We start from the raw sequence: 21,034 nt of genomic DNA, 5'->3' as shown, positions 1-21,034 counted from the left end.
TATCTGTGTTTTCTGATGGTCTTAGGCTCTACAGCAGTGGTTCTCAACCATGGGTTGCGACCCACAGTTTTAGAACCATTAGCAGGGTTGCCTAACACCATCGGGAAACACAGACATTACATTATGATTCATAACAGTAGCAAAGTTACAGTTATGAAGTAACAATGAAAATAACTTTATGGTTGGAGGTCACCACAATATGAGGAACTGTATGTATTAAAGGGTCATGGCATTAGAAAGGTTGAGAACCACTGATATAGAATAATTGACTTATTTACTTGCTTCCTAAACACAAAGAATGGAAAAGGGAAAAATAGTCACTTTTCAGTGGAGAAAGCTGGAAGATATTTTATTAATTAAGTAATCAAGGTTAATAACAATATCAATAAGTCATGAAAGATGAAACAGAGAGGGCCAGAGACCAGGATGCCAGGACACAGGCTTTATTGAAGAGAAGAGTACCACTGCCATCTGCTTTCCAGAGGAGAAAGAGAGAGAAAGGCCAGGGTGCAGGCACCTTTTAAGGGGAAGAAAGAGAGGGGACGGGGCTTAGGGCACTCAGCACACGCTGATTGGTGGTTTCATGTAAGGCATATGATTAGGGATCTAGGGACTTAAGAATTGGGGGCTTAGGGTATTTGGCAGGTGCTGATTTGTGGTTCAGTGCTCAGGAATGTCTGGCTGCAGGTGGAGTTTATGTCATTCTCCGTCCATCAGTTGGAGGAAGGGAGGATCTATCATATGTTGATATAATGTGCCCTCTGTTATGTTATGTGAAAGGCACTTCTTTGTGATATTCTTCCCACAAATCCATACTCCCAATCTAATCATTAGGGAAAAAAAACACACACATAAGACAAGCCTGAATTGAGGGTCATTCTATATAATACCTGGCCAGTGCTCCTCCAAACTGTCAAAATCATGGAAAACAAGAAAAGTTTGAGAAACTGTCACAGACCAGAGAAGACTAAGGAGACATGACCAAATGTAATGTGGTATCTTGAAAGAGATATCTTGAAACCAAAATAGAACTTTAGTGGAAAAGCTTGAGAAATTCAAATAGGCTGTAGTTTAATGAATAGTGCTGCTCCAATGTTATTTTCCACTGTGAGGTAAGATGTTAACGTCAGGGGAAACAGAGTGACACATATTCTCTGTAATATAGCTGCAAATTTTCTGTAAATATAAAATTATTCTAAAGTTGAAGTTTATTAAGATAAAAAATTAAAAATAAAACATTTTGCTAGTGCCGAATTAAAAACAATATTTTTATTAATCAGTATTATCTACTTTGTGTCCAGCTTGAAGGTGATCACTGTCAAGAAACAAGCAAAAGGTGTGGCTCATACTTTCAGATGGCTTGCCAAATAACTAATTGAAGAGAAGAAGATTTGACATGTGGAGAGATTAGCAAACATTGGTATTACATGTATTTGATTAAGCTCTAAACTTGGTAATACAGACAGTAGGAAGTCAAAAAGTGAGGAGTGGCCAATGAAGGGCCTCACAGCAGGAGTGAACCTGGATGAGTGGTTAGAATTGCATCCCTGGAGAGAGAGGAGATTTGCAGTTGAAGAGAACAGAAAAAAGATCAGAGGTCTTGAATAGAATAGACTCAGATAAAAGTAAAGGCAACCTGATCTGATCTGGGAGAGAGAGGGGAATGCATATCAATAGAAAGGGAGCTAATTCTGAGCCTTTTTGCGGAATCTTGAAAGTTAAGCTTTGGGGTGGGGTTGAAGTTGGTCACAGAGATCCAATTAACAGCAGTATTATTCCAGTTTATGTTTCATTTTGTGGCTTTTAGTTCTTGGTGAAATCTATGTCTAACATTTATTAACCTGCTAACACCTCTCTCAGCATATATTGTACATTTGTTAAGACTGTGTAGGGATGAAGTTTACCTGCAAGAGTTAAAAGTATAGGCATGCTCGTGTTCTGGATTTTAAAAGGCTTTCTTGATTGAATCATATGTCATTTCTGAATAACCACGTCTATAAGCTCTTTCTTATCTGGACCCTTTGTCTGACCATACCCTTTTCCAGAAGCAGAAGGAACTTTAGTCCTTTTGTCTGTTACTGACTCAGTTCTGATCATTTTGTTCCTTAGAATGGCTGTTGAATTTTGTTTAAGTGACAAGTATACTGCTCATTTAAAAATAAAATAAAGAATGGGAAGGCTCTGATGCCTTTGAACTTTCTTGTCTGTTTTTTTTTTTTTTGTAAGTTTGAAGTATATAAATTAATACCCTCTACACCAACTTTGACCACTGAGAACTATTAAGTGCCTGATACTTTTAAAGTGGCTGATCACTTAACAAAGGGAAGGCATAGGCTGGATTGTTCTTCATGCAGTTAATGAGAAGCCAGAGGCCTCATCAATTCTTTTCTTCTGTGTGCATGCTCTATGTGCAAGCCAGATCACAAATTGATAGGCTGAGGATTAATTCATTTGGGTCAATTTAAACTGGTCTAGGGGAAGGAGACCATAATAACTATAAATTCAAACTAAAAAGTGGACTATTTAGAAGAGAACATATCTCAACTTTTGTCTTTCTAATCAATATCATATAGTTTATAAGGAACTCTTTCATATATGCCAGTATTATCTCCTCAGCTAGATTGGGAATTACAGTATGTACTGCATATAGTGAAAAACAATAAAGCTTTGCAGGCAGATAGATTTAGATTTATAACTTAGTGTAGGCAATTAAAATATCTGTCTTCCTCAAAAGGTCCCCTAACCTATGTGAGCTTCAATTTCCTTTGTTGTAAAGCAGGAGTAATCATACTATAACCTTTCAGAATTGTGAGAATTTGAAAGGATATATGTAAATAGCTTCACGAAGAGTTTGATACTCTACTCAGCAAGCACTCAATAAGCTTATATAATAGATGAGGTTATTCAGAACTGACATATAAGTCAATCAAGAAAGCCTTTTTCAATTAAGTGTTAGTCTCCCTTTCTCCTTAAAGGTCTTTATCTTATGCAAAGCTTAACCCAGTACTAACATATAGTAAGGCTTGGAAATTTTCTCTTAGGATTATCCAGGGAGGCCATTTCTGCTGCTTTTTCATGTGATTCACTGGTAGAGTTTATATAAGAAAAATTATGGGCACAATTCTAGGGCAAGCAAATGAACTTGACTGTCCTCTTTACCTGTGTCTCTCCAGGAAGTCCTTACCTACATTCCAAACACACACACTGCCTGCCCCTTCTATGAAAGCCGAACTAGTAAATCAGTAATGGTTTGGTTTCAGTTAGCAGAGGATAGAATTTTGAGGTAGGTTGGTACTCTAAGAACTATATATTTCACAACTCCCTGTGTCTAGTATACAGAAAGCCATCTCTGAAGGAATGAGAGAGGGACTAAAGTTCCTTCTGATTCTAGAAAAAAGGGTATAGGCAGATATAAGTGTCGGATAACAAAAGGCTATATACTAGATGGGATTATTTAGGACTATTTCATTTGTTTAAGAAAAAACATTTTAACTCAGAAAATGGGATGGCCGTATTTTCTTTATTGTGGCCATGTTAAGACATTTCTATTTTTGAAAATCTGCCATTAATATAGAATTTCTCCTCTTTTCATATCAGGATCTACTTTTGAAATTATTTGGAACTTAACTTATTTTTAGAATTGCAACTAAAAAGGAAATAACAGTACATTTTTTTCCTTTACTTTTGGCAGCAGTAAAATAGCAAACCTTAGATTGTGCTCTTTTGCGGCCACATCTTGGGATCTGTCTAGAGATAACACCAGGGAGCTTTAAATAGAGGTGGGAGATCAAGAAAATTGTTGATAATCATGTTAACTCAGATTTGTTGCAGACTTGCTGGATAAGAGCTCTAAATTACAAGTTGTATGTTGCTGATTGTGATCAAAGCATTTTTGAAAATATTGCAAAACAGACAAGCGGAAAACAACTGTCTCATGATGTGGTTATGCCATTAGATTAAGCAATAGGAATTCAGTGGCTTACGGAATCATGACATTATTCATTTAAAAATGCACAGACATCTCTCTGGTTACCAAAAGGGCTACACAGTGAAAAACAGACTAATTGGGGATTCACATTTGATTTTCCTTTTAGGTCAATTTTGAAAGTAGTTTAGAAAAAAACTGAAAAGGCAGTTTTAAATGCTATTTTTTCACTTTACTTTCACCCCACTGTTAAATTCTTAGGCAACAAGATAGGCAAAGATGGGCTTATTATTTTTAATAAGTAGAATGATATTCTTAGGACAGTGTTGGAACAAATAGAATGAATTGGAAGGAATTTATATATCTGAATTTCCTTTTATAGAAGTTGACTAGGTAACAAATTATAACATGTTGAAAATGACAAAATATACAACTATACATTTGTTTATTCATTAATAGGCCTTAATTATGTGTAAGAATTTAGTCATAGAAATTTTGAGCATACATTTAGAAAGTTTCCATGTTTATTTTGAACTACCATATCTTCATTGCTCTGGAGCAATATTCTATAACATTTGTTGGCTCAGTTTTGCAAATGGATAGTTATATTAAGCTTCACATCATCCTTTCACTAAAACTAAAAATTGCACCATGGGTGTAGTATAAAGAATTTGTGCTATTATTATTAAGCTTAGTATAAGTGACATCAATAATAGTGATAAGCATTTGTGTGTGTTTTTTGTTGTTGTAGTTGTTTTTTTGTTTGTTTGTTTGTTTTTTTGTTTTGTTTTTTTAACAATCACTGGCTTTGTCATTCACTAGGCCTCTCTCACCTAACCACCTAGTATCGCTGGTTGTCTTAGCTTCATATTTAAATATCATGTTGTAATTGAACTTTAAAATGTATCTAAGTCTGATCCTTCCCTTTAGATTATAATCAGCTGAATACCAAAACCAGATAAAGACACCACAATGAAATAGGCCAATATCCCTCAGGAATAGAGAGGCCAAAATACTCAACAAAATTCTAGCAAATAGTATCTAGAAGTACATCAGAAAGATCATAAACCATGACCAATTAGGATTTATCCAGGGGATGCAAGGATGGTACAGTATCCGCAAATCAATAAACATGATATATCACATAAACAAATTAAGAGATAAAACCACATAGTCATATTATTTGATGCAGAAAAAGCATTTGACAAAATCCAACACCCTTTCTTAAAAAAAACTCAGCAAGGTGTGAATATAAGGATCATACCTCAACATAATAAAAGCCGTATATGACAAACCCACAGCCAACATCATACTCAATGCGCAAGAATTAAAAACATTTCCCATATGAACAGGAACAAGAGAGGGATACCCACTCTCACCACTTCTGTTCAACATAGTACGGGAAGTACTAGCCATTGTGATCAGACAAGAAGAAGAAATGAAGGACATCCAAATTGGAAAAGAAGAAGTAAAACTATCTTTATTCACAAATGACATGATACCATACATAGAAAACCCTAAAGATTCCATCAAAAATTATTATATTTAATTAATGAATTCTGCAATGTAACAAGATACAAAATTAATGCAAGAAATCTATGTAATTTCTATACACCAAAAATGAATGGACAGAAAGAGAGACTAAAAAAACAATCCCACTTACCATTGAACCAAAAAAATTAAGATACCTAGGAATAAACTTAACTAAGGAGGTAAAAGACCTATATGTGGAAATCTAGAGGACACTGGAAAAAGAAATAGAGGAAGACATAAACAGATGGAAAAACATACCGTGTTCATGGATTGGTAGAATCAACATCAAAATGTCCATACTACCCAAAGCAATCTATAGATTCAATGCACTCCTCATTAAAATACCAACAGGATATTTCACAGACCTAGAACGAACTTTCAAAAAAATTCATCTAGACTAAAAAAGGACCCCAAATAGTGCAGCAATCCTGAGAAAGAACAAAGTAGGTGGGATCTCAATTCCAGATATAAAGCTGTATTACAAATCCACTGTTCTCAAAACAGCCTGGTACTGGCACAAGAACCGACATATAGACCAATGGAATAGAATAGAGAACCCAGAAATCGACTCAAACCACTATGCTCAATTAATATTCGACAAATAATTTTCAACCTTTCATCTCAGGACACACATATACTTATTACTAAAATTACCTGGTGTATCAAAATATATATTCTTTGTCAATCTGACAAAAATGGGCATAATTTTGATTCATTAACACCAGGTGGCAATTGTGTTGGCTGTTGTCATTTTTTATTTTTATTTGACAATCTAAGGGCAAAGAGGTCAGGGCCTCTGACTAAATAGTTAGATATTCCATGTTTTAAAAATTCTTGTGGCACACCAGGTGAAAATCACTGTTCTAAACCATTAGACATTCACTCCTGAATATTTGACTTTTACATTGATTTTTATCAAAATTTAAAAAAGGAGTATATGTCATATTTAGGACTGGAAGTTTGATTTTATAAGCTAACTAAAGGCCCGGTGCATGAAATTCATGCACAGGAGAGAGGGGGGGCTCCCTCAGCCTAGCCTGCATCCTCTCCAACCTAGGACCCCTTGAGGGGTGTCCAACTGCCCATTTAGGCCCGATCCCGGTGGACATCCCTCTCACAATCCAGGACTGCTGGCTCCCAAGTGCTCGCCTGCCTGCCTGCCTGATTGCAGCTAACTGCTTCCTGCCAGCCTAATGATCCCCTAACCACTCCCCTGCCAGCCTTATTGACACCTAACTGCTACCCTGCTGATCTGATTGCCACTAATTGCCCTCCCCTGCTGGCCTGGTCACCCCTAACTATCCTCCCCTGCAGGCCTGGTTACCACCAACTGCCCTCCCCTTCCCTGCACCTCCTAATGGCCCTCCCCTGCTGGCCTGGTCACCCCTAACTGTCCTCCGCTGCAGGCCTTGCCCTCCCCCCCCCCCAACTGCCCTCCACTGCTGGCCTGGTCCCCCCCAACTTCCCTACCCTGCAGGCCTTGTTCCTCCCAACTGCCCTCCCCTGCTGGCCGTCTTGTGGTGGCCATCTTTGACCAAATGGGGGTGGCCATCTTGTGTGTTGGAGTGATGGCCAATTTGCATATTATCTCTTTATTATATAGGATAAAGAAATATGTTTCCTGTTGGAAAAATTAGTGTTCTTTAAAGAAGGGCATTCTATACTCTGATCTAAGTAGCCTGTTGAAATTTCAGTTCTTATTGGGAGAAATTGAGAATTTTTTCTCTGGAGTTACAAGATAAGAGAGAGAAAATTACTTACACACAAGCAAGTTAGAAGGACAGATATACAAATCTCTGTGTGTGTGGAGGGGTATGTGAATCCATAGAGGACTTGACTGTATGGAAGCTTTATTATTTTGTATTTTTATTTCCATCGGGAGGACTGCTTCTTTTGATTTTATTTTTCTGATTATTCTACTCCATGTTTCTTTTTAATGTGACTCCATGAATAATTTTTTTGATTATGCTCTGCACCTCAGAAATGTTAAGTAAGAGTTTTAAATTTGAACAAATTACCATAGAAGTGTGAGCTAACATTCTAAAATAAATGCATAGTACAGGAGAAGCCTAACTAAATAGTATTAATTTTACTATTTTAAAACTCTCTTTTAGGTATGAATAGGAAACAAAATAATTGTATTATCTCTACCTGTTAACCTAACTGGAGAAGTAGTGCAGATACACATGAAAGATCCCTTAGCAACACATGTTAATGACTAATGAGTGGTACAAGTATATTTCAGACTTAGTATATAAGGAGACTTAGATCATATCTTCTTATTCAGTTTCTGTTGTAAACAATAAACATTGAAGCATAGAAAGACTCTGAGGCTTGTAACTTTCTCAAGTAACTATTTATTTCCATTCATTACATGATGCTTATTAAGATAGGTAGTAGACTTGGATTGTTTGTGAAGACTTTCAACAAGGGCTGAAACTAAGAAAGACTTTTAGATAATCAGAAAACCAAAGCTTCCTACTACTCACACTTTTGCATTAACTGCATTTGAGGTTATTAATATGCATCAGCTAGCCTTCCTTTTGCTCATTAGATGTGGGAAATTTTCTAGAAAAAGTAAAAATCACGTTGATGAAAGGATCTGTCACCTGAAAGCTCTTCAATCCACTTGTGAAACTGTTAACAACAAAATAATAAAGCAGGAAAACCATGTATCTTCTGTGAAACCACAAATAAATTCAGACATGGATCAATATTTATTGTTCATAAACACTGACTTTTGTTAAATTTGAAAACAATGAAGCTTTTTGTTCAGTAATATAGTTTGTTGTCCTTTGGGTCCTAGATTAAGAAGAAGCAGCAAGATGTGCTTGGATTTTTAGAAGCTAACAAAATAAGATTTGAAGAAAAAGATATTGCTGCCAATGAAGAAAATCGGAAGTGGATGAGAGAAAACGTGCCTGAAAATAGTCGACCAGCCTCAGGGTACCCCCTACCACCTCAGATTTTCAATGAAAGCCAGTACCGTGGGGTAAGAAATCAATTTAAGTACTTGGTGTGTGTTTTTTTTCAAATGGATTTGCTCAAATCCATTTCACTCTCTTGTCTAGATATGCATACAATCATTTCTCTTGTTCATTCTTTGCATCCATCCTTCGCAGCTGAGGTATTTTGCCTATGACTAGGAGGTAAATGAGCCACCCATCAAAATTACCTGTAAATGTAGAAATACAGATTTTTGACATGTAATTTTACATATCTTCATCTCAATTCCAACCAGAGCAATTATATTAATGTTTCTGGTATATCCATGAAGAAGGCTCTGAAAAGAGGTCAGCAGTTTGACTTATTTAGATTAACATTAGTTTTTTAAAAAAGAGGAATGTCTTACTTTCTGCTTGAAACTAGTAATACTTTTATTTTGGTATCATTAATCAATTTTGTTAAAATTTTAATTCAGCTTATTGAACATATGTAAGAAATGAGAGAAAACGTTTTTCTTTTTTGTTTTTCTTTGCTTTGTGACTGGTGTTTTCAAGTATGCTATTTTGTTTAGTCTTCATTTAAACCATGGAGCATTTTCTTTAATACTTTATTAATTGTATATTCAAGTACCAGTTATAGTTTATGGCTATTTAGGCAGCACAATGGCAAGTAGAAATCTAAATAAGACACAGCCTCTTCTCTTAAGGAGCTGATTAAGAGTGGGGTGTGAAAAGAATCATACATACCTGAAACAATCAGAGAATAGTTATGAAGTCATGGTAGGGAAAACATAAGTAAGGGCTATAAGAATTGCCAGTAGAGAACTGTTTGCATTGCTATATCCTCAGAATTAACCTTACTGGAGAAAAGATATTTTTAGAGCCAGCAATCCATATCTTCTAGCTCATAAGTTTATATAAGAGTGATGCAGACACTTTTTGGTGGGGATCTTTTCATGGACCAATTCAAACCATATAAGGGATGGGTGTGACAAACTTGAGAAGTTCATTGGCACAGACAGGTTTGTTAATTTAATTAGTCACTTCTGAGGAGGGGTCCTAAAAATGTCATCTGTTGCTGCAAACATAGCCAATATGTAAAGACAAACTACAGATAAGGAAAAGGCAAGTATGCTATCCATTTAGATATTGAAATCTCACTTCCTCTATATTTGAAATTTCTGAAAATTGGTGAATTAGAGTGGTTAGAAGAGGCCTGAGGGGTAATACAGTCCAATCTAAGCCAGCATATATTTTCTTAACTTCTCATTTCTAAAGCAGACATTTCAATTTGTTTGACTTTAAAAACAAACACATTTTGGGTTATAAGGGTAACATTTGAGAAATTACATTTACCTGGTTTATTTCTCCTTGTGAAGCCACACTACAAGGGAATGGAGTATATTATGGAAATAAGGCAAGAATCACTGAGCAATGGGAAGATGGAAAGGAAGGGACAAGAGGGTGAGACTCAACCAAATGCTTAAACATTTCTTAGTGGAAAAGGAATCCAACTTTTAGTGAATGCTTGCTATGTGCCAGGCACTGAGTTGGGAGTTTAAAAACAATAAAAGTGAAGATTTGTCCCTATACAGACACTTAGAAGAGTATATAGCAACCTTTCATACAAAACTTTTTGCATCTTATCTATTGTGCTATGTGTTTAGTGCTTATTATATCTGTCAGTCCTCATACTAATCCCCTGACATAGGTAATTGTTCTTATTCTATAGATGAAAAAATTGAGGTCTAGAAGAGTTGAACTGACTTCCTAAATTACACAATAAGTGGTGAAGCTAGGATTTAAATCTAGACATGCCTTACTCTGAAGCTCTTACACTTTCTATTAAGTCACTACATTGTTCATTTCCTTGTTTATTCAAAGTTTCCATCTTCATTCTTGTCTTGTTCCATTATGTGGTGGGTCTGACCACAGCAAATTACATGTTCTAATCTACATTGCCAACTGGCTGCCTATTAAGTTTGTCTGATAATAGGGTATACTAGTTTGAAGAATGGAGGGCAGGAGGAGAGGAAAAACCAAAGTATCCCCCTCCTCTCTATCTGAATGATCCATGACAGTGACAAATCTCCTTTATGGTACCAGCTGTACCAAGTACCCCATTTCCTGGGTCCTGTAATATCACCTTCTTTACTCTTTCATTTTGTCCTAGATTTGGTAGCAGCTTCCTTTTGTTTGCTAATCTCTGAGTTGTCTCACCATCACCTGTTTGCCTTTCAGATTTTTAATCTTTTTTAAGTAGTTCTTCATATTAAATTGCCTATTTTAACTATCTCAAGATTTCTCAATCTTGGCACTACTGACATTTGGGTTGGGCAATTCTTTGTTGTGGGTGACTGCTCTGCATATTGTAGGATGTTTAACAGCAACCTAGGCTTCTGTCCTTGAATTCCAATAGCACCCTCACAGTTGTGAAAACATCTCTCCAGACTTTGCCAGATGTCTCTGTGGGAAAAATTACCCCAGTTGAGAAACACTGAACTATGGTAGCTTAGGTTATTTTTTCCAGACTGCAATGTGACTGAAACAACTACCCTATCTATATACATGACACTCTGATATAAAAGATACAAAATTTATAAAGTAAGCTTTACTCTGAAAGATCTATGCTTCTATATGAAGAACCAAAACACATTTCCATGAAATAATAAATAATATTATACCAACATATGGTAAATACATTCTGTATTAATGTTATTGGAATCTCAGAGATGTAAATAAATTATTTTTTTTTCTCAAGAGAATTCCTATATAAGAAGCAGACTATATATCATAGTCTATTTTGTTTACTCTTATATTCTTAGCACAAAGAATAGTGATTGGAATGTAGTAGCTGTTCAATATATATTTGCTGATTAAATTATTTAATCTGACTTAATTGAGAAACTAGTGTCCTTTTCTTTCAGTTACAAACCTGTTTGTGTTTGCTAAAACCAAGGCCAACAAATCATAATATACTTTGATACTAAAACACTTGAAACAAAGACAAGATTCCCCTACATAGCATTTTTTATCAGGTTTCAATAAATCTGAAGACCTGCTTTATTTCCTATAATTTTAAAGAATAATATGCATTGTTTTGGTTGCTTTGATGTTAGTAAGAAATATCTCTTGTTAGATTCCTTCAACTAGCATTTTGAGGTTACTTCAAAGTAAGTATAGATATGATCTATATTGTTTGTTTACCTTGAGTAGCTTATAGGTCTCAGTATGGAACTGGTATCAAGATCCAGTTAGTTTCACTCTTGAATAGCAAGCTCAAATTGTATAGAAGGCTCATAAATGCCTGTTATTTAGGGTTTATTCCTTTGTCAACATCGAGGGTACACAAAAAGATAATTTGAGTCAATCTTTGTGGTGATACCAGGGCTCTGGCTGTAGAGAAAGTTGCTTGCCCAAAGACAGATTTTAATTCTGTGTGATGTGGAATAAGCCATTTTGCCGTTTCTTCCCAACAGAACAGCATATCTTCTATCTACATTAAATGAGATCCAATAAGCCTTGCTTATTATCCTTTCCATAATTCTAGCATTATGGAAGTTAGTTATCCTGCTGCCACCAAGGAGGTTGACTAGTGAAGCCATTTTAAATAAATGTCCTATTTTTCTTTCCTTTTATTCTATTTTTTGGTTGCATATTGCTAATTCTTCTTACCCTTTTTCTCCCCCACTGAGGACTATGATGCCTTCTTTGAAGCCAGAGAAAATAATGCGGTGTATGCCTTTTTAGGCTTGACAGCCCCACCAGGTTCAAAGGTATGATTTTCCTGCTTTATAGGCCACTTTATTGCTGCTAAGCTATTTTAATTGTAAGATTTCTACCTTTATTAAATACTCAGATTAAGCCCAAGGCCAGACAACATAACTGATAGGAAATGTTTCTGCTCTTCATGCACTTAATCCCTAGTAGGGCAGTCAAATACATAAGTATGTGAGTAAGAAGTAGGTAAAGTGACTTCTTCATCAGTCTTCTCAAGGCAGCAAATTTCTCATTAACCCATTTGCAAATAAGTGGTAAGCATTTTAAAGACTCCATTATTCCAGCTGCCATTCATGGTTCTACATTGACATAAAGCATCTTAGTTTATAGTAATCTTCTTGGCAGCATCTGTTATCTTTGTGTGAGGCAACTGTTAGAGTCATCCATTCAAATTAATTGAGGACATTTGAGTTTCCAAACTGGTCACAAAATAGCTGGCTAAATTTGGAGTTTTTCCTCTGCCAACAATAACAAAAAAATAATAAGATTTCAAGTTGCAGTGTTTCCATGAAGACCATATAAAGAAAAGAATCAAAAACTAAATTGCCTATATAATGAAATGTCTCAGAACTATGGACTTTAAATATACCTTTGTCAGGTCCAGTGGGAAGGAGAAGTCAATTCAGGGTAAGGATTAAAAAGTAAAATAAAAATAAGTAAATAGGGCACATCTGGCCATTCTACCCCCTTGAAAATAGGAGTGTCCTCCCTACCAGGAGGCCTTGAAGAGCAGCAAGTCCATCCAGGCCCACCCCTTCATTAGCAAACGGCCCTGCCCACCCTGCCCCCTAAAGGAGTTGACTGCCTGGATCTTGACCTAGAGATGAACTGGGTTGCCCAACCCCCTTGATGATGGAGTGCCCTACCCACCCCCACATCTTGATGAGTGCTATGTATGGCCTACACCAACTCCTGATATGCAGTACATGTGGTCTGCTTCACCAACTTGACATGCAGCCAGCCTGGATGCACAGACTTGTTGCCCCATTCTGGCCTGCCAGACCTGGAACCCTTGGACAACAGGCCCCAGTGACTTAAAGTGGTGCTCCTGGACCTGCAATAATGACAAAACATCCCCAGAAACACAAACCTACCATCAAGATCAAGGAAACCCTGGACAACCAGCCTGGCTACCTTGGAACTGGCCTCATAGCTGAGACCTGAAACTCTCAGACATACGGACCTGCCTCCTTGATCTGGCCGGCCTCACCTAGCACCGTGGACCACTGGGCTGCTAAAATGAGGAGATAAAGAAACAATCTCCAAATGAAATAAAAGGAGAATCTACAGAAAAGGAGAATCTACAGGAACTAAATTAAATGGAGGAAAATAATTTTTCAGATAAAGAAAAGTAATGGCTATAAGGGTGTTCAAATAACTTAGTGAGAACTACAAGGAACTTAATGGTAACTATTAGATACTTAATGAGAACTATACCTGCATGAAAAGAAGGGTGAAACCATGAGTAAGAATCAAATAGAAATGAAAAATGATATAACTACAATAAAATATGTCCTGGAAGAAATCAACAGTAGATTAGAAGCTGAGGACTGGATCAACAAATTATAAAACAAGGTAGAAAACCACCCATTTGGAGTAGCAATTGGGGGAAAAAAAAGAAGAAAGTTTAAGGGAGCTTTGGGACAACATGAAATGTACAACATCAGCTTCAAGGGGGTACCAGAAAGGAAAGAATCTGAGTGAGGAATAGAGAACCTGTTTGAAGAAAAAATGACATACACCTTACTTCCCTAATCTGATGAAGGAAAAAGTCATAAAATACTAGAGGAATCCACAGACAGCAAAATCTCAGACATATGCCGAAAGAACTTCTTCACTGATACTGCTCCTAGGGCAATGGAAGCTAAAGAGAAAATAAACAAATGGGACTACATCAAAATAAAAAAGTTTTTTCACAGCAAAAGAATCCATCAATAAAGCAAGAAAGCCCACTGTATGGGAGAACATATTTGCAAATGTTATCATTGATAAAGGTTTAATCTCCAACATCTACAGGCAGCTTATACAACTTAATAAAAGGAAGATAAATGATCCAATAAAAAAATGGGCAACGGTCCTAAATAGAATCTTTTTGAAAGAAGACATAAGGGAGCCAAGAGATACATGAAAACATGCTCAAAATCACTAATTACCCGAGAGATGCTAATCAAAACAACAATGCAGTACCATCTCATACCTGTTAGAATGGCTATCATCAACAAACAACAAATGTTGGTGAGGGTGTGGAGAAAAAGGAACCCTTGTGCACTGCTGGTGGGAATGCAGACTGGCGCAGCCACTGTGGAGAACAGTATTGAATTTCCTCAAAAAACTAAAAATGAAAATCCCATTTGACCTAGTAATCCCACTCCTAGGAATATATCCTAAGAAACTAGAAACACCAATCAGAAAGGATATATGCACCTCTTTGTGCATAACAGCACAATTTACAATAACTAAGATTTGGAAATACCCTAGGTGCCCGTCAGCATATGACTGGATCAGAAAACTATGGTATATCTACACAATGGAATACTATGCTGCCATAAAAAAGAAGGAAGTCTTATCATTTGCAGCAACCTGGATGGAACTGGAGAACATTATGCTAAGCAAAATAAGCCAGTCAATGAAAGAAAAATACCACATGATCTCACTCATTTGTGATAATAAAGAACATTATAAACTGATGAACAAAAAGATAAATACAGAGACACTAAAGCATCAAACGGACTGTCAGATTACAGTGGGAAGATTAGGGAGAGGTGGGGGAGATAAGAGATCAACTGAAGGACTTTTATGCATGTATATAAGCATTACCAGTGGACGCAAAACACTGGGTGGTGAGGGCATGTATGGGAGTGAGGTGGGGGGGCAATGGTAAAACATATACACATATAATATCTTAATAAAAAATGGAAAAAATAAAAATAATTTAAAACTATAAAAAACAATAAAGATATAAGTAAATAAATAAAACGAGATGTAACAATAAATAAAAAATATATACCTTTGCCTTTTACTGTAGGTCTTCTCCACACTGGCTAACTTGATCATACTGTATGTCCGCTATTCCATCAGTTTGCATTTTGTTATTAGGAACTGGAACTGATTTTATATAGAACAGATTCTTTTAAATCCATCTCCTCCAATTTTGAGAGTCTGTGTTATTGTTTGTGTTTTCACTAGAAAGCATTTTCTTGCATTATTATCTGGATTACTGAGAAATTTTGTTTCTTTGTCAAACTTTCTTAAAATTGCTTCTTTTAGGCTTTATATAATTTAAGTCACAAGAAATGTTAGGTAAGGGATTTTTGTTTAAAAATTAGTAAAATGCAATTTAAGTAATTGATTTCAGTACATATTTTAGGAAATATGAAAGTGAGGATAGTCTGTTTTATGTGACAGTAACTCCTTCAATTAAACGTAGCAATCATTAATTCATTTGTTCATTCAACAGTATTTAATATCAAGCACTGACTTAGCCTTGATGATGGACCAAATATAGGGAATACTACATAATAGTCCCTACTTTCGAGGTTTTTAGTGAGGGCCATGTATACAATTAAATATACAATATATAGGTCTACAAATTATTATAATTTAGGACATATTATGAATACATTTTAAAAGACATACTACAGAAAATTCTATATGATTGTTTTAAATAAGGGCTATAGCTGTCCAGAAGGAATAATCATATTATACATTACTAGTAAGGAGTTTGGAGACAGGTTCACAGAAAATGTGACATTTAGTGCTGTTAGGAATTTCAAAATACTGAAGTGACATTAAGACATTTTTACAGAGGCATCAACAGGAACCATAGCATTGAGATACACCTGTACATGATGATAGATTATCCCTCCTTATTTATAGGTGATACCTTCAAACACCCCCAGTGGATGCCTGAAACCATGGATTATGGGGAAGCACAGGACTTGGTTGGAAAGTCTGTAAGGAGGATTCTCTGAAAGGTCAGAGGCCTCTAGGGATTCTTGCCGAAGGTGGCAGACCCTGCCTTGACTTTTCCAAACAAGTGTGAGCCCTGGATATTTTACTGGAATTTTTATGTTTAGACTTCAAAATGTCCTTGTTTTAAAGACACTATATAATAGATACAGGTGTTTTCTCAAGAATACTTACCCTGCTGATAGTCTAGAGGTTAATTTTAGTTCAAGGTGTTGCTATAATAAAAGCCTGAGGAGGCAGGTGAATGGGATTGTCTGATTCTTTAGCCAGGCAGTCCCTTAGCCCTCTTTATCACAGAAACATGTGTCAGAGTAATCATTCATCCATCACTCAGGGTCTGCTGGTCAGTCCCAGCAATGAATAATGGAGATATATATATATATAAAATATTTTTCCTATACATACCTATGATAAATTTTACGTTATAAATTAGGCACAGTAAAAGAGTCACAACAAAAATAATAAAATGGAACAACTTAAACAATATGTTATAATAAAGTTATGTGTGTTCTCTATATCTCTAAAATTCTCTTATTGTATGATATTATACTTACCTTTTCACTTAACGGAAATACTTTATGGCTTCTCTTTAGCATAGTTGAACAGCCAGCAATAGTACTTTTGCACTTTGGGGCCATTATTAAGTTCAATAAAGGTTATTTGAATACACTATAGCAGTTGTTTGGACAGCTACTTAAGTGACTATTGAGTGGGTACAATATATAGTGTAGATACATTGCACCAAGTGTGATTCATGTCCTGGATAGAAGAGTCTTTTCTAAGGGCCACTTTTTGCTTTTGACTGTTTTTAATAATTTAAACTAATATAGTCCAACCAAAATACACATGGATATAGTTGTCTGCTTTGTGATATTTAAATATAACTGTTTTTGTTTTGTTTTGTTTTTCATTTCAGGAAGCAGAAGCGCAGGCAAAGCAGCAAGCGTGAACCTTAAACATTCTGCCTTATGCTTCCTGGAAAAGGAATCTCCATTATTTTTATAAATTATCTTGGCTTCAAAAGAAATAGGCTGTCTTGAAATAATAGCTTCATTGGTGTTTTTGCATGCAAACAATCAAGCTGAATACATAATGAAATGTGAATGTTATGATAAGGAGAATGTGAATGAACATAAAATATTAAATAGATGTTATGGAATAGTTTTGTTATTTGCCAAGACATTTTATGTACTTCAATGATTTTATAAAGCAAACATTTCTGTACTTTGTTGGTATTATTATTGCAGCTTTAGTATATCTGTAGCTCTACACTGAGAAATTTAAAAAGGAGAGAAAGAATCTGTCTTTTATTCCCAAATTGCCTCATTACTTTTTTGTGAATAAAAACCTGTATCTTTTTGATGTGATGTTATTGTGACTAAAAAGTAGTTGCAGGTAATTTTTATGATATGGAAGACATTGTAATTTCCAATGGTAATTATAACATTCCTATTATTTTGTAGTTGAAACCTATACGTACTGGAGTACAGGTTTTCCAGGCTTTTAAATTTAGCCTTTCATTGCATATTTCAGTGATTAGAAGAGATGACCTCCCACAAAATAATGCCTTTGTTTGACAGATATTTTGCTTAACTATACAGCATAATGATGTAATCATGTTTATAGTTGCTTGCTCCAGTAAAATATGCATACATATGTTATGAAAGTGAGATGATAAATACGTTTAAAGTGGCATTCTTTTGTAAAGAGCTCAGACTTTTAATGAACTATTATAAAATAGGTTAGCATTAATTGCTTAAGCCTGTTTTGGAGGTCTTTGCAGTTTTCTTCTTTTAAAATAAATCGTGATCACAAATGCCACTATCTTTCAGTTATTTGATCTTTGTATTTCATTATGGCCACATATTGTATGAACACATTAATCTAAGTACAAGGAATATTTTCTATACCTCTATTCCAGTTAATAGTATAAGTATCAGATAAAAAAGGTCAATTTTAAAATGTTAATTCGAAAGACTTCTAAGATGACAAGAAACATCATGGCCTGAGTCACCTACCCACAAGAAATATACATTGCATTTTAGTTCCATACTACTTTATTAATAAAACACTTTTTAAAATTACTTTTTCATTGTCATTTGAAGTATTTAAGTCTGTGCTCTTTGCTAAAATCAACATGTAATGAAAACATGGCTTTGTTTACTGAGCTTCAAACTTGATGTGATGCCTTAAAATAAACTCAGTACAACTGATGAGTTCCTGGAGTTTCCAAATAGTTTAATAATGAATTTAAGTGAGTAGAGCAAATTTTTAGAGATATGATAACAAATAAAACATTTTGGATGCAATTTCTAAATTTCATTTTTAGGCTCCTAAATTTTGCAATACACACTAGAGTCAAACCAAAAAATATTCCATTGTTTTGTGTATAAAAATATGCTCTGGAGAACATTAGAGAAAACAGGGTGTTTTGTAATGGATTCTGTAAAATGTTTTTAAAAATTTGTCAATAATTTTTTCCTGAGCTTTATTAAATGCTAATGATGCTACTTGCAATAATCTGTGTGGAAATTTTCCTTTATTTTAGTATCAAATAAGTTAACACTATAAAAACAGTCATTAAAAATAGATGACCTTTTTGTGATGTTTGTACCTACTAGACTGTACCTTACAAAGAACAGATATGTATATTTAAAGTAAAAGGTTGGATTGAGGCTTCCTAAAATGAAATCTTTCATTTTGTCAGCTGAGCACTATATGTCTGATAGATACAAGAACAGGAAGGTAAATTCTGATTATTAAGGTTAGTTTTATAAATAACTTTCACAAAATTTGCCAACAATTAGGTTGATACAACCAACTTTATCCATTAGGGGTGTCGAACTCAATCAGAGAAGGGGCCAAAATCTAAAATTCAGCCTAAATCGCGGGCCGAATGGTTTACTGAACAGTCATAAACTGTCATTGTGATGGAAACGCAGCGGAGTGCAGTGATGACAGTGCGGTGCGGGCCACATTGCAAGGCCTGGCGGGATGGATTTGGCCCGCGGGCCTTGTGTTTGACACATGTGCATTAATCAGTTGAGAGACATCAAGTTGTTTCCAATTTTGGCTATTATACATAATTTACTATGAATATTCCTGTATAATTTCCCCCCCAAAATTTTTAGTTTTTTGGAGTGTATATATAAGTCATGTGGTAGTTCCATGTTTAAAAATTTGAGGATCTGCCAAAGTTTTCCAAAGTTGCTGCACTATTTTACATTGTTACCAGCAGTATATGAGGATCCTAATTTCTTCATTTTCTGCCTGACAGTTATTATTTGTCTTTTTTTTCATTCTTAAAAAATACAGTTAAAGAGGGCAGAGCTGTGTTTTATTTGTAATAAGATTTCCAATATATGCAATTATTTTAGGCTAATTTTTCCAACCCCCAACTTTTGTGATACTGTCCTATTATCACATAGTGCCAAAAATCAAATAAACACATTAGTACAATGTTTAGAATCATTATTAGCAGTAATTGGTAGTTACACTGTACTAGGATAGAATGAACCACCTCAATAGCTTCTGAGGCTAATACATTCTATCACCACAATTACTTTAGCAAACCTGGTTCCCTTCACTTCTGCAACATTATTTGTCCTTTTTAATATAGTCATTTTAGTGGCTGTAAATTTATACCTCATTATAATTGTGATTTACATTTCTCTGATGATTATATTGAGCATCTTTTCATGTGATCATGATTATTTATATAACAATTTTATAAAAATATCCTTTCAGCCCTAACTGATTTGGCTCAGTGGAGACTAGAGTGTTGGCCTGTGGACTCAAGGGTCCCAGGTTCAATTCTAGTCAAGGACATGTAGCTTGGTTGTGGGCACATACCCAGTAAGGAGTGTGGAGGAGGCAGCTGATCAATGTTTCTCTCTCATTGGTGTTTCTAACTCTCTATCCCTCTCTCTTACTCGCTGTAAAAAATTAATAAAATATATATATTTAAAATATCCTTTCAAATACTCATCTATTTTCAACTGGATTATATTTTCACTAGAGGCCCGGTGCACAAAATTTGTGTGTGTGTGGGGGGGTGGGGGTGGGGGAGGTTGTCCCACAGCCTGCAGCCTCTCCAATCTGGGACCCCTCAAGGGATGTCAGGCCACTGGGAGGATCAAGGGGAGGCACCAGTCCCATTACCCCACTGCTGCAGCCACTGCTAGACACTGCAGCCACCAAGGTGTTTTCATCAACACGGACTCTGTATCCTAGGTAAATGCCCTTGATCAGAATTGAACCCAGACCCTGTAGTCAGCAGGCCAAGGCTCTATCCACTGAGCCAAACCAACTAGGGCAGGATATTATATTTCTTAGCCCCTCCAGTAGCGGACCTTCATTTTTCCCCTCCAGGAGTGTGGTGAAAAAACCCTAGATCATGTTGGGTTCTTATAACCCAAGTTACCAAGAATATTGCAAGTGGCAGCCTACAGGGAGCTTAGCCAATGAGCTGTCAGAAAAGGTATTTACTGTCAAACTGGTTTGGCTCAGTGGATAGAGCCTCGGCCTGCAACTAAAGGGTCTCAGGTTTGATTCCTGTTAAGGGCATGTACCTTGCTTGGAGGCACATCTCCAGTGGGGAGTGTGCAGGAGGCAGCTGATTGATGTTTTTCTCTCTCATTGATATTTGCAACTGTCTATCCATCTCCCCTCTTCTCTGTAAAAAAAAAAAAAATCAATAAAAAAATATATTTTTAAAAGATGTTTCCTCTACAGCTCATGCAGCCCCTGTGTTGTGTCCACTGGGCTAGGTTGTGTCCCTACCACCTGGTGGTGGCCGCAGGGGTCTTTGCACACCCCAGAGGTTAGCAGCCATCCTCCCTTCCAGGGCACTGGGCTGGGGTGTGGACGCAAACTGTCACTT

General features: G+C 35.9%; 1 protein-coding gene and 1 pseudogene across 2 annotated transcripts in view; one reads left to right on the top strand and one right to left on the bottom strand.

The window, feature by feature from the left end:
* The window catches only part of SH3BGRL (SH3 domain binding glutamate rich protein like), a 68,034-nt gene extending 49,369 nt beyond the window's left edge, over positions 1–18,665 (top strand). Inside the window, exons 1-4 of one of the 2 annotated variants that reach the window (XM_036439856.1) lie at positions 2–36; positions 8,265–8,450; positions 12,099–12,179; positions 17,069–18,665. In XM_036439856.1, the coding sequence (XP_036295749.1) occupies positions 16–36; positions 8,265–8,450; positions 12,099–12,179; positions 17,069–17,101 (321 nt within the window). In that variant the 5' untranslated portion in view covers positions 2–15 and the 3' untranslated portion in view covers positions 17,102–18,665. Of the gene's footprint in view, position 1; positions 37–8,264; positions 8,451–12,098; positions 12,180–17,068 lie in introns of those variants that run through there. The other variant, XM_036439854.2, reaches the window with a different exon arrangement.
* A 981-nt stretch (positions 18,666–19,646) lies between these two features.
* LOC118720321 lies at positions 19,647–19,768 on the bottom strand (annotated as a pseudogene).
* Between the last annotated feature and the right edge of the window lie 1,266 nt (positions 19,769–21,034).

This window comes from Pipistrellus kuhlii, unplaced genomic scaffold (genome assembly GCF_014108245.1).
Source record: "Pipistrellus kuhlii isolate mPipKuh1 unplaced genomic scaffold, mPipKuh1.p scaffold_m20_p_16, whole genome shotgun sequence".
Classification (NCBI taxonomy): domain Eukaryota; kingdom Metazoa; phylum Chordata; class Mammalia; order Chiroptera; family Vespertilionidae; genus Pipistrellus; species Pipistrellus kuhlii.
This window is presented reverse-complemented; position numbering and strand designations above follow the sequence as displayed.